Below are 13,725 nucleotides of genomic sequence, written 5' to 3' on the forward strand. Positions count from 1 at the left end.
GACATTTTGGGTTGTGGGTTACTTAACTGAATGCAAAAATATATTTTTCTAAATGTTTAAAATGCAAACTGGAAGAAAAAAAACTGAATTTCCAGAATTTGGAAAGGATTGCCTTAACATAGGGTGAGACTGTAAGCTCCAGGTTATGCGTTTATTTTTTATATTAAAAGGTGGGGATAAGAACGTTTAAATTCCTTACCGGTGCCAAAACTGAACGTAGAAAGAAAACCCTTTGAAACGTTTGGACAATAAAACACTAAAGAGAACCCATTGTACAACGCTACAGAATATGATGGCGCTATATATATATATATATATATAAAAAAAAATTATAAACGCTTTGCAGAGTTCAGATAGGAAGCCTCTTGATAAAAGTATTTGAACAAATGTGTGCCACGGGATTAAAGGTGCTGTTCCACTTTACCAAAGCATTTATCTATACTTTAGCAGATCTTTCCTCTGGGGGTTTGAACATGTTAAAAAGAGAGGAAAAAGGTAAGTTTACGTTTCTATGGCAACAAATTATTGCCTAATCATATGATGAATAAAGAACAATTTTACTTGATTAAACATTTTTAGTTGGGTGAACGGTATTATAAATGATGTTTCTTGTGCTGCATTAAATTACCAAAGGGTTAAATTCAGGGAATATTTGTGCAATATTAGACTGAATTGTGGCGCTTACTAATTAGGCTAAATTATCATAGAATGTTAAGAGAATACAGAATAAACACAGTTAAGGAAACAATGTATTAGATAATCCCGGAGCAATAACACGTGCAACGTTTATTAAACAATTCCACTATTTTTAATAGAAATGTGTTTTTTTTTCCTAAACATTCTTGGCCTTTGTTAACTTAAACACAACAACAAACACTATACAGCTTAAAACATGTATTGAGTATTCACACGTAGATATATTATTCTATAACACTTACATTAGTGATTTACTTTAACAATATATATATATATAATGAACATACGTAGCTTCTTTAAACCAATAAATGTTATTCTGATATGGCTTCATTTTTTATTTAGGGACCGGGGACAATTTATTCAATTCTGTCTTCTTATAACATGTTGCTCTCCTGAAGTTTTTTTTTTTATATGCTAATTGTGCCTTAAAAAGTAGAAACGGCGCCTGCGGTATAGAAAATGCAAATGGATTTACATAGACCGATAGTTTCACATGCGTCTCAAAATGATCTGGTCACTTGATTTACACGTATCAAACCTATGTAAGAAATAACGTAGTGAACAGATGGAAAGCTTGGTTGTGGGGTTCCTCTGATTCCAGGTTACGTAGATTTTATTAAAGATGGTTAAAATTCTGCTGGACTCGTGCAAAAAGTATAAAAAAATGCTACAAGTTAGGATTTGCATGAACTGCCCTTGAACCCTTACAAGCTTAGATGCGATACGTACGTGATCGTGACCATTGCCGGGGGCCATTCCGATCATGGACAGTTGTACCCAGCACACTCTACTGCGGACCAAGTTCACTTTAGTGCTTTTTGAATGAGCTTCACGTGTGGAGCATCAAACTCAAGGTTTTAGTGACCTGGCCAATGTCCTTCAACCCCAGTCTCCAGCGGTCCAAACCTTTACAAAATGCAGCCATTGACCTGGAATGGGAAACCAATATGGCCGCCTCCAACACTGGGTCCCAACCCAGTCCGCAAGGCAATGAACTCTCTAGCAGAGGTAGGTTCATAAAACCTTGGGACTTTAAAATAAAGACGTTAATTATTTTCAGAGCTAATGACATCAGCATTAAGCAGAGGCTGAGCAAAAGTGTGTTTTTAATTTAATTTATAAATAAATTTAAGGCACAAACCTGACGTAAGGAACCTAATAATCTATAATCCTCCATCGGATTCAGTAGCGTGGAGACAAAGGGCTCTTTGTTCTTTGGTGACATTAACAGCGCGGTGTTGCTTTGCATGTGATATTAACCCCCTAAGTGCCCAGACGTGCACAACTTCCAGGAAGAATACGGTAGAGGTAGCCCAATTGAAGGTCCTTCATTTTTTGCCATCATTGCTGATCCCAGTGATCTGAACTTGAAAACCTGCAGCTCTCAGCTAAATAGAACGAACCTCTGTTGGAGCGTTCAAAACATCACATACGATCAAGTACCCTAAGAGACTCGGATGTGCAAGACCTGACCCTCTTACAGGTTTCACTCGGCTAGTAAATGCTCAGAGACGAAGTCAAAGCCGTGGAAGAGGATCTGATCAACTGCCGCTATGGGGCGAGGGTCATCGGACGGGGAAAGCACTGGTTTCTGTCCTGTGAATTCTTCATCGAAGTTCCTGATGTCTAACGGGTCCTTCAGAGATGGAACGAAGGGCGGTTTTACCTTCCGTGTGTAGAGGGCATCCCAGTCAATCCCCTACAAAAAAATAAATCAGAATTCTGATGCAATTACATCACTTATAAGCAATCTAATAAAAGCTGTTTTAAGTATCTTTACACAATAATTTCACACAAAATAACTGAAGGAACCACTGGGGCATCCGTTCTGCACACTAGAAAACTCTCCTACGCTCTTAGAAGAATAAGTGGATCAATGAACTGTTTGCCAGCATCAGTCTTGCATATACAGGAGACGGGGCTTGTATACAGGAGACGGGGCTTGTATACCTGATAGAAAGGCTGAGGTTTTATCTCCTCTGCATCCCCGACTCCAGCCCCCAGTCTGCGTTCCGGCGATTTCCTCAGAAGCTGGACCAGAAGAAAACACAATTCTGGTTATAAATGATACACATTGTAGATTTACTTAATGTGCGGGGATCAGACGCGTACCTTCCGTACGATGCTGATGGCTTCGCTGGACAGGAATCGGGGATACCGAACCTCTTCGTTCACAATACTGTCAAACACCTCCTCTTCATTATCCCCGGGGAACGGACACTGGAGGGCAAGAAGGGTAATGAGCAGGTCAAGGTGAATAGTGCCCTGAAAGCACCTTAACAGTGATGCTTGAATTAATCCCGTTTATGGATATATTTCTCGCTCTTTTTATTTCGGTATCTTACCTCCCCTACCAGCATTTCATAGATCAGGACACCGAGCCCCCACCAGTCCACGGCATAAGTGTACGACGTCTCGGTGAGGACCTCCGGAGCCAGGAATTCAGGGGTGCCACAGAATGTGTTCGTTCTGTCCCCGTATCCCATTCCTAGGCGACAGGTAAGACAGTGGTCAGTGTGTACCCTCCCCCGCACCGGAGATCAGAAAGGGCCAGAGGTCTCACCTTCCTTACACAACCCGAAATCGGCGATCTTCACAAAGCCTCTGGCATCCATCAGCAGGTTGTCCAACTTCAGGTCTCTGAAACAAAATTTGGTCAAGATGGCGTATAGGTCAACGTGTTTTGGGGTATGAACCCCGGAAAAAAATGTGATTTACAGTAAATGAGGTAAAGTTCTAATTATAAAACATCGCAACAGATTTCACCATTAACTTTGGTACAAATTAGAGACTTTAATATATGCCAGATCAGGTTTCCATACCTGTATATAATTTTCTTCTCATGGAGGAACTGGAGGCCCAACACCACACAGGCGGAGTAGAAACTGCAGCGAGAAGAGGTTGTTTTTTTTTTTTTGTTTTTGTTTTTTTAAAGAAAAAAAATTGTTAAAAATGACTGTTTTATGTCTCAATATCCATCCTAAGGACGCTACGTGTATCAGACCTTGCAGCTGGCTGGCTGAATACATTGGAGTGTATATGCATCATTAAGTCTCCCCCCGGCATGTATTCCATCACAAAGCACGCGTGTTCTGGGGTCTGGAAGCATGCAAACATGTTGACAAGGAAAGGATGTCCAGAAGAGTTCACTACCTCGAAGATCCGTTTCTCACACTGCAGACTGCAAAGATAGAAAAGGGAAAAAAAAAAAACAAACATTTTTAGGGGAAGCCTGACAGAAAAGTAGCACTGAAGTACCAAGAGCAGAAATGAATATAGGTCGGCACTGACAAAAACCTACTTTTTCCTCATTTTATGCTAGTAAACCTCCTTTACCTGCAGACCTGGAGGCTGCCATTGTTGTCAGTCATGTGATATTTTGGGTGACCTTTCCCGGCTCAAACACCACACTGAGCTGATGCTTTATGGCAATGCTAATGAAGTCCGTTCCAACATAGGTCAGAATGTCCGTTTATGTGATTAAGACTGAGCTATTCTATTGCTTGCCAAGGGCAGTATGATAAGGAGTCGCAGTGTTTAGTAGATCAGGGGGGGTTTATATAACAGAGCCACACAAATGCAGCTGCCTAAAAACATATATTACAGGGCAAAAAGCAGGACTGTTTTATAAATGAAAACAGCGCAATATTTGTGCACCACGACACGTTTATTAAAAATGGTGACTTTCCTCACCTCCGTGCTTTCTTTCGCATTACATCGTGCCCTGAAAATGCAGGTTTTGTGCTACAATTCCCTGCTTACACTGAACATACAGCTTCTGGGAAAAGTAATTCACTGCAACGTCTGGAGGGACTTATCGCGGGGACGTAACTTGAGTTAATGACTTCTCAGAGCGCATCGGGCTGTCGCCAGCAGAGGATTTGACAAGAAGGTCACAAGAAGCAGACGCACCTTTCAAACTCATCCCTGCTCACGATGTCGCGCTTCTTCAGGGCTTTGATGGCATATAATTTTCCCGTAGCCTTATATTCAGCCAGAAGCACCTACAATTTTAAAATTATAGACGGGAGATAAGAAGGTTGTCATTTCACTTATCCGATTCAGCCCAACGCTTTATAACGTTAAATGCCCAAAAATCTGTCCTTTTTTTTTTTTTTTTTTTTTAAAGAAAAGGTAAAAAAAGAGTGAAAGGTTGGACCATGTTTTAAAAGAAAAAGAAAACCCCCCAGTTATTAAAATACCTTTCCGAAGTGCCCCTTCCCCAGCACAGCTACACAAGAGAAGTCTTCCAGCTGCAGAGCCTTTCTTCTGTAAAGTAAAAAAGACATTAATTAAAAAGTATAATATATAATAATGATTGTCTTCTCCCTTCTGCAGATTATCAAATGATCTCTGCAATATCTTATTAGAATTGAACAAATCACTTATGTCACTTTATAGCATAATTCATGGGTTAAAGCGGCCCCGGCTGTCCCGAGGACCAGCGTGGATCTACCAGAAAAAAGCCAGGGTTTTAACCGAAACATACGCCTCTCAACCTGTATAATTAACCTCTATTCTTTGTAGCTTTTGTACACAAAAGCATCAAAAAGTATCTTTCACTGCCTCGTTCCTCTGGGGTAAAATTCCTGACGTTTCTGAAATGATTTCCTAAGACTGGAATTGGTGGTGGAATAATCGAGGATCGCATGGACGTCTCACCTGTGACATTTACTGGGCTCTGTTGGGCTGGGGACGCCGCCATGCTCCACATGAATCCGCTTCATGCTCTGAAACAGAACAGGAAAATGGTCCTAATCCGTCTTAAACCTCATCAGGGGTGTCGGAGCAATCAGGACTGTTGGCAGCTATGAGTTTGTTCTGTAGAAACCACAGCCCCGCTACAAAAGACCAGAGCGTCGCCAAGCGCTCAACACTGACCTTCTCCATCGAGTGGACTGGAGTGTCGGCCACCGCCGGGGGCTTTTCACTTTCACCTTGTAGGTACAAACGTGGAGGCTTAGGAGGGGGCTTCATGGCAGGGTCTTCGTTGAAAAGTAGTTTTTTAACAGGGAAATCTCTAAAAGGATAAAAGCGAGACACTTTATACAAAGGGACGACATTAACAGAGAACACAGTACAGATAGACAGTAACACAAGTCTGCAAGCGGCCATTCCTTTTCACTATGTAGTCCGATCTAAAAGGATCAGAATCTTAGAAATTTTCTTAGAAGGGTTTCTTTATTGCTTCATATTTTCTAAAGCCCAAACACCACATCCAACGAACTTGGGGCTCTGTATGTAAGAGACGAAGACGTACCTAGAGTTTGCAGACGGGGTCTGAGAGGTGTGCGCGGGAAGCGGGGGGCTCAGTGTCGCCATGGAGCTGCACGGAGGTAAGATGCTCATCATCAGCCGGCCCCATGTGGCAAAATTGATGTTCATCTGCGTGGCCCGTAGGAAATCCTTCCCTTAGTGGGGGAAAGAGGTATAAATATATTAAAACCAAATATTACAAACAACACTAACAGAAATTTTATTATATATATATATATATATATATATATATATATATATATATATATATATATATACATACACACACACTTTATTATATACTTAAAAAAAAATCATATTTTACTAAAAGGAACAATAATCCTGGATATTTGCAATATATAACAGAACTAAATTCAGAGTTTAACACCTTAGCCATTAAAATTCTTCATATAAATTTGTGTACTTCGGTCCCTTTAAAAGCTTGGACATGCGCACAGAAACGCCTGGAGATGCCTTACCTTTTTGCTTAGGAAAGATTCGCTTCTGCCTCTGCACCTTTCCCCTCCTCTCAATCACAGGATTACAGAACATGATCTGAAATGAGCACGTAGCCGGTCACCCATACAGTATACACACACGTGTTCTCTAATAGCCTACGTCCAGCCGTGGCCCCCGCTCTCACCTCCGCAAACAGCATCCCCTGGGGTTCGAGCTGCAGGCACACTCCATGACGCTCATTATCTAGGAAATCCTCCAAGCGCAGGAAACGCACGGCGCAGAGTTCACGCCAATCTCTCCAATGCACGGATATTTCGAGCTCCCGTGACTTCAGGAGGACGACGACGACAGTCAGGACAATGATAAAGTCACAAAGAACAAAAATAGAGAGGCGAAATATACAAGTACAATATACCTACCCTTTCCAGCTCAATGGTGAATCTCTGGTCCCAGCACTGGTTATGAACAGGTCCCCAGTTTGTCTGCGTGGCGGGTTTATTATCAACTTTCAAAACACACATTACGTCTCCTGTGAGAAGGAGACAGCGGCAGTCAGCGACCGGAAACGCGGGTCCCGTTACCCATCAATGTGCGAGGTCGCGCACTTACTGCAGAGTTCATCCGACCGCAAGTAGCGCCCGGAACCCCCACGTCCGTGGGTACTCCCCCCGGCCCGATATCGAATGAAGTTCTTGGACTCGTTGGGACTGCCGTGGGATGGGGTCATCCGAGAGCGACCGGGGACGGATTCCAGAAGATCCTGGCAGCCCAAGACATGGATCTCCAGGGTGCCTTTACATGAGATATAGGATATAAATCACAAACCTCAACAACTCCTCTTATTATATAAATATCAGTAAAATAGGTAGAGAGAGACGTTCGGAAACATTTAAGAGCCGCCTGCAATAACTCGTCTCCGCTGTCCCTGTCCTCTTTACCAACACAGGTCTTCTTCAGGACATTCAAGAGTCATAAATATGGCTTCTTAGGCTGTATTTAGGACTCTTGCGCTTCCTAGAAAAGACCCCACATGGTCCAAAACACTGGGAGAGCTACGATTAATAAATGGTACTACTTTTCATAGAGCGTGGAAGGACTTTGTCTCGTATATGAGTCATTTATCCAGTATGAGTCAGGTTACACCTTTGGTCCACGCACCTTGCTCATTTGATTATCAGTGTACACATCCCATTATTATTATTTATACCATGGTTACTGAGTCATAACCGAGCGCCTGCCCAGAGAGCAGGATCCGTGCCGTAAGACACATAGATCAACCACTAAAAACATTGGTAAATTGCTAATAGAACGTGCTGGGCTGCAAAGGTGGCACCAACACCCCATCCAGCTGCACCACTGGTTTCCAGTCATACCAGGTGTTCTTACCAGTTAGTGCGGTAGGTTTAATGAAAGAGATTAAGGGCTGGCTTAGACCCGAGCTTTTGCCCCACATTCCTCCTCCGGACGGGCAGCTTTGCAGTTCCTGCTTGATGATTTGGTGTTTTGGGTGTCCAGATGGCAGTTCTGAGAGACACCGTTCCAAGGACAGCCGCAGGAGGTCAATCTTCTGGCAGGACTCATGCAGCCGGGACTGTGCCTGCAAGAAAGACCATCAGAGGAATGGTTCGTCATCCAACGGGTGACGTTCTAGGCGAACACGACCGCTCGTTCTTACTTCAGCCAGTGCTTTACGATCCTGCACCCTACGGCCACCCAGCAGCTTCACTACGTTTTTGGCCCCTTCGGCCACGGCAGCCTCCACGCGTAGATGATGCCGCAGTTCTTCCACCCGCAGTTCCAACGGAGAGAGCGATGCGGCCTGGTCAAGGCCCTCAGACATCGAGCCAGGGGCCTGCGTCAGCTTCACTATCTGCATGCGGAGTAATTCGGTTTTTATCCGGCTGTCCTGGAGCATCTGCTGAGCCGTGGCCAGGAGCTTCCGGTCCTAAGTAGCAAAAAAACAAACAAAAAAACCCACATTTGACAAACTTTTCAAACCATTTACACCGATTCAAAGCACATCGATACAAGAGGGACCTCTTAACATATTGTATGAATAAGCAGCGGTGCCACAATTTGTGATCAGAACACGGAAACCCCAATGGAGGAAGCCAGCCGTCAGACTACAGCGAAGAACAAAGTCTCAGGCCGCTTCCCAACTCACCTTAGACGTTCCGTTGGAAAACATCTGGATGATGTTTTCTGCCCCCTGCTTAACCTTGTGTTCAATGTGTAACTGTCTCTTCAGGGCTTCTACCCTCCGTTGCTTGGGGTCCGAACTATGATCCCAAATACAGGGGTCTGGAGACACCGTGCCATCTGCCAAATACAACACCAAGTCATCAATCACTATCCAGCCGATACCTTATTCCTAATCCCCTATATAATTCAATATGTGTGGCCTACGCACAAACGCAACCTCTTTTTGACTTGGGTCACCTAATGATCACCAATTCTTTTCCTTCTCTCTTCCACCCTCGATGGCTTTTCCTTAATGCACCCAACGCCCCTGCGTTTCTCCCATAGCTCCCCTTGGATTCCTCACCTTGTTTGCAATCCTTATCCAGGATAACGATCCTTCCATTGAGTTCCTGCAGCTGGCGGTGAAGATCCTGGAGGCGCCGGTTGGAAGTCCTTAGCTGGCTTTCCACGTGGCCCTGGTGCTTCTTATCCGTGGACACTTTGCGGAGATTTTCAGCGCCTTCCTTAATCTTTAGCTCTCGCTGGATCTCCCGTTTCAGCTGATCCCGGGAGCTCTCCAACTGCTGCTGGAAGCTGGGATCCAGAAGCTGCGGCCCTCCGTTCCTCAGCTCCATCCGGTGGGGGCCCTGAAGAGACAGCGTAGGAATGAGAAGACCGACTCACCTCGGAGCAGCGTGCCACCGGAAGGGCCAAACACGAGCCGATATGCCGCACGCGTGAAAAACGCAAAACTTTAATGTTTTTAAAAATACGACCAACTAGCGAAGGATCTTTAAGACTCGCCAAGGTATCGGTGCGATTTGGGCCGATGTTGAATATAAGTAGGATCGGCAATCTTTACAGCGGACAGAAATGGGTAATTCTGTGAGCGATTATACAGATTACGAAAAGCTCTCTTTTTACGCCCGAATATACAATTGAAATGGAAACTACAAGAATGACAAAGTCGGCTGACTCGCAGGAAGAACGTACAATAGAGGGATTACTCGGGGGAGTGCTGTGTTACAGGAGCGCGGCCTCACAGGGCAGCCTTGTGACTCTTATCAGCGAGAAGCAGCTTTGACACCAGACTGCTGGAGGGGTGCGAGACATCTCTCTCTCTCTAACTCAAAGGGTTAAACCAACTCATTTACCTAAAGTATCGCTTCTGGTTTCATCCCATTCGTTGAACGTAGGGACTGTAAGCAGCGCTGCGGTAATTGTTGGCACCACATACATAAAACAATAATAAGAAATAATAATGAATGACGGATCTTTTAACCCCTTCGTGACAAAGGCTGATTTCATTTTTTGGACCCTTCGTGACGATGGCTGTTTTAACGTTTCTGCGCTGCTCGTGTTTGGCTGTAATGTTATAATTTCCCGTTTACTGAACCCACACACATTAGATATTGTTTTTTTCAGGACAAGAAGGGCTTTCTTTAGATGACATTGTTTTGATTGTATCATATTATTTACTATATACACACACACACACACACAAGTATAAAATATGGTGGAAAAATTAGATAAAAAATGACTTTTTCTAACTTTTACTTGCTAAAAGGATTCTACTATTCGTCCTGAGTTTAGAAATACTAAATTCTGCAAATTTTTCGACGTCGAGGCATTACAGCAACACCATTTGGGTGCAGAAAGCGAACAGAGATCGAAGTCATGACGGTCCTGCACCGTCACTGGTCATTAAGGGGTTAAGGTATATTTACCAACAGCTCCAGGAAAAGCAAACATTCCAAGTGCAGTAATTGTACTATTTGTGAAACTTTTCTCAGCTGGGCAAGTGGATTCATAAATTTGCCCAAATCTTTAGTTTAAAATACTTTATATATTTGCGCAACAATGTGTGATGTCATACCTCCCAAACCTCCCTCTCTTATTACGAGCAACCGTGGGTCAATGTTCTAAATGCCATCATAGGATTTTAATCTTTGGGCAGACTAGACGGGGGCCGAATGGGGCCGATCTGCCGGCAGATTCTATGTATCTAGAAAGGGTTACATCGCTAACCTTTTTAATCACAGAAGCGTTGCTGGTCCGTCCGGGACAAACGTTTGCTTTCTGAACCATTTTCATGGTTCCAGCCAGGGGCGTATATTTTTTTTATTTTTTGGAAGTTCTGCGTCTTTTATCGCCTCCATGAAGAAATAAACGGCGCGCCGCCCGGCGTTCCCTGTGTCCCGGGAGTTACAGCCACGAAGGAAAAACAGTCCTGCTGGTTTTGATCGACTGGAAAAAAATATTATTCAGACTAAAGGGTCGAGGAAACGGTGAGCAGACAAGCCGTCATTTCCTGCCATTGCTTCCCTCCGGCGAGGACCGGCGGGATATAAGCAGGGATTTATAAAAGACCCCAGTGTCCATGCGCGAGAGGAAAAGCCCCCCAAATACAGTTTCCTTCGTTTGTAACTTGACTCAGAGCCCAGCTGTCTTCCTGAAACGGCACTTGGCTGAAAGCTTCTATGGCCCAATATTTTCCAGTTTGATACGTTGTTACTTTCTTAAAGAAAAATAAAAGGTTTCCTGAGCAAGACCTGCGCCGGAGTCTAATGTTGCAAAAAAATAAATAAATAAAAGCAAAAATAATAAAATATATATATATTTTTTTCTACAATGAATATAAATAACACCAAAACAATTTTCCGCAGAACTTCTTACAGTCCCTACATTCAAAGGGTCTGAGAAAACAATAACGGACAGAATAGGACCGATACATTAGGTAAAGAGGACTCGGCTCGTGAGCTTACAATCTAGAGATTTATGCTAAAAGCTGTTACGGCAACGGACCCCCCCTTCAACAACTAATTTAGGGACAGAGAGAGTACGAAAGGGTTAAGAGTCACCTATAAGGCTTTAGGAACCTGGAAACATAACACTGGAAACATCGAGTCTTGCACTATACAAAATAGGAGGAGCGCACAACCCAAAAATCATAAAAGGCATAGACATTCAATACGTACGCAAGCGGATTCCATGCCTTACAAGCTTTCTTAATGGTATTTGCTGAATTCTTGCCTTGTTTTGTGTATTTAATGGTCGTTACTTTTGCAGCAGCCAGGAATCTGAAGTTTTATGCCTTTTATGCTTTTTGGGTTGTCCGCTCCACCATTTTGTATATTTTTTACACTGTGCATATTTGCAGGTTCTGACCAAACCTTTAATTAATGGAGTCCAGAGAAGGCTTTATATTGCCTGAGAGTCTCTTTTGGGTTAAAATGCCGGGCAGTCCCACCGCTTCACCTCTTTGGTAAGCAATATATATATATTGCAGTGAAAAATCAGACAGGACTCCCCAAACTTGTGGTAGTTTGACACAGCGGCGGGAGAAGCAATATATGGCGTATAGTTTGATGGAACCCCCAATATTTATGCTTTAGATGGGGGGTTTTCAGTTCTTGCTTTGTTTGGTGCCGTATTTATTATACATCGTGCAGTACGCAGCGTGTCTGCCGTATTAATAATGTTTCCGATCACAGCCCCAAATGCCATTCCGATTAAGCTAGAACGAAACCATAGGGGCCGAGAGACCGAGCGTATATAAAGATATCATTGGGTGTATCTGCCCCTCGTCTGGCATCACGCGTCGCCCTGCGCCCAATAATAATTTCCCATTTATTCGCATATAAATCACATTTTAATCAATATTTGATATATAGACCCCCCCGACCGACCTATACATTTGGTGCCAATTCTGCGAGCGCCAGAAATTCTATTTTATGAAGCTAAATCACAGAAAATTGTACTTTGGCCCCCAGCGTGATTGATGCCAGGAATGGGTTACTGTGTATTATTTGGGTACTGGGACCGACCGTCAGGGCACGGAAACGAAACCGGGAACTTTTCCAAAATAACTGTGAAAAACACGGCTAAAGAGCGGCAGAAGCCGGGTAACTCGCCTGCCTTCAAAGATAAACCGGCTCGGGCGGAAAAGCAAACAGGTTTATTCCCGGCGGCTGGAAGAAGCCTTTTAATATTTACGAGAGTCCCGGCCCTCTGGGTGTAATGATCCGGGGCTCCGGCCGGACCGAGCTGGTTTGTGTGATCCGGGGACGGGCGGGTGCGGGAAATATCGTTTTACGGGGCGTGAGAGGCAGCACGGTATATTCCGGATACCCCGGCGAGAGATCTGGTTACAGCGGCTCCGTATACAACACCCTGTAACTGCCAAGAATTGTTTAAATAACGAAAGGGAGGGAGAGAAACGCGTCAAAGATAAGAAGCCACCGGTCAGCCCACGGCACAAGAGTACATACGTGTGTGTGTGTGTGTGTGTGTGTGTGTTTGTATGTGTATATATATATATATATATATATATATATATATTCATACATACATACATACATACATTACACACTAATCACACACATCACTAGCCTAAACAGACGTCACATTTCACCTGCCATCAGGTTAATATAGCCTCTATGTAATATATACAACACATAATATAATATATAACACAGATAAGTGTGTGTGTGTGTGTATATATATATATATATATGTACATTTCTACCTATATTACGTGTGTGTATATAAACATAACACACAATTAGATATACACACATAGAAACACGTATACATACAGTTATATACACACATGTATGTATATATGTGTATACATATATATATTATATACATGTTCCTCCCACAGACAGGTGCATTGGGTGTGATCCTGCCGCTTTGAAAGTATTATTTTCCGCCAGCACGAAGTTTAGTTAAGCCCCGGCGGGCGTACCCGGTCCAACCCCCGTGCTACCTGCCCCAGGGGCCGGGGTTAGGACATTACCCGGCTCATACGCTACTCACATGCTGCTCCGGTTCCCTCGCCATCGCCGCCGCCAGGCACCGGGTCTCACCAGCAACCTCCCTGCCCAGAACTTCAATCTTCCCGGGGAATCCTCCCAACGGAGGCGCCCGGTACTGCAGCTACATCTGCTCTGAAGCGCCCCCTGATAACGACTGACATGCATTGCAGCCTCCTAACGGTCAGTGGGCTGAGCCTGGAGGTAACTTAGTTCATCAGCGCCACCTACAGGATTTACAGCGAATGACATCATGTATGTACAGGCAGAGAGTCTTGGAGTCTTTCGGGACCTCAAAGGTCTCTTTCTCAGATGG

General features: G+C 43.9%; 1 protein-coding gene across 2 annotated transcripts; it reads right to left on the reverse strand.

Annotated features, from left to right (window-relative positions):
- Positions 1 to 1,790: 1,790 nt before the first annotated feature.
- PKN3 (protein kinase N3) lies at positions 1,791 to 13,485 on the reverse strand. Of its 2 annotated transcripts, none has more exons than XM_053472929.1 (21): positions 13,414 to 13,485; positions 8,957 to 9,239; positions 8,576 to 8,730; positions 8,087 to 8,356; positions 7,798 to 8,008; positions 7,021 to 7,203; positions 6,831 to 6,940; positions 6,596 to 6,739; positions 6,432 to 6,507; positions 5,957 to 6,107; positions 5,578 to 5,716; positions 5,359 to 5,426; positions 4,899 to 4,965; positions 4,609 to 4,700; positions 3,701 to 3,877; positions 3,519 to 3,581; positions 3,260 to 3,336; positions 3,042 to 3,184; positions 2,809 to 2,916; positions 2,647 to 2,727; positions 1,791 to 2,395 (listed from the first exon to the last, which is right to left on the reverse strand). In XM_053472929.1, exons 1-21 carry the CDS (start codon positions 13,435 to 13,437, stop codon positions 2,183 to 2,185), a joined length of 2,835 nt encoding a protein of 944 aa, XP_053328904.1. In that variant the 5' UTR covers positions 13,438 to 13,485; the 3' UTR covers positions 1,791 to 2,182. The 2 variants fall into 2 exon arrangements, with proteins under 2 accessions (XP_053328904.1, XP_053328902.1); XM_053472927.1 differs by lacking the exon at positions 13,414 to 13,485 and adding an exon at positions 10,621 to 11,017.
- Positions 13,486 to 13,725: the final 240 nt, after the last annotated feature.

This window comes from Spea bombifrons, chromosome 8 (assembly GCF_027358695.1).
Source record: "Spea bombifrons isolate aSpeBom1 chromosome 8, aSpeBom1.2.pri, whole genome shotgun sequence".
Classification (NCBI taxonomy): Eukaryota; Metazoa; Chordata; class Amphibia; order Anura; family Pelobatidae; genus Spea; species Spea bombifrons.

Excerpts from the sequence above, each read along its gene's own strand:
- PKN3 (XM_053472927.1), bottom strand. The coding sequence starts at position 10,686 with ATGAAAATGGTTCAGAAAGCAAACGTTTGTCCCGGACGGACCAGCAAC. Across the intron at positions 2,917-3,041 it reads ATGAAATGCTGGTAGGGGAG|TGTCCGTTCCCCGGGGATAA; the intron begins GTAAGATACCGA and ends CTTGCCCTCCAG. Across the intron at positions 2,396-2,646 it reads AACCTCAGCCTTTCTATCAG|GGGATTGACTGGGATGCCCT; the intron begins GTATACAAGCCC and ends ATTTTTTTGTAG.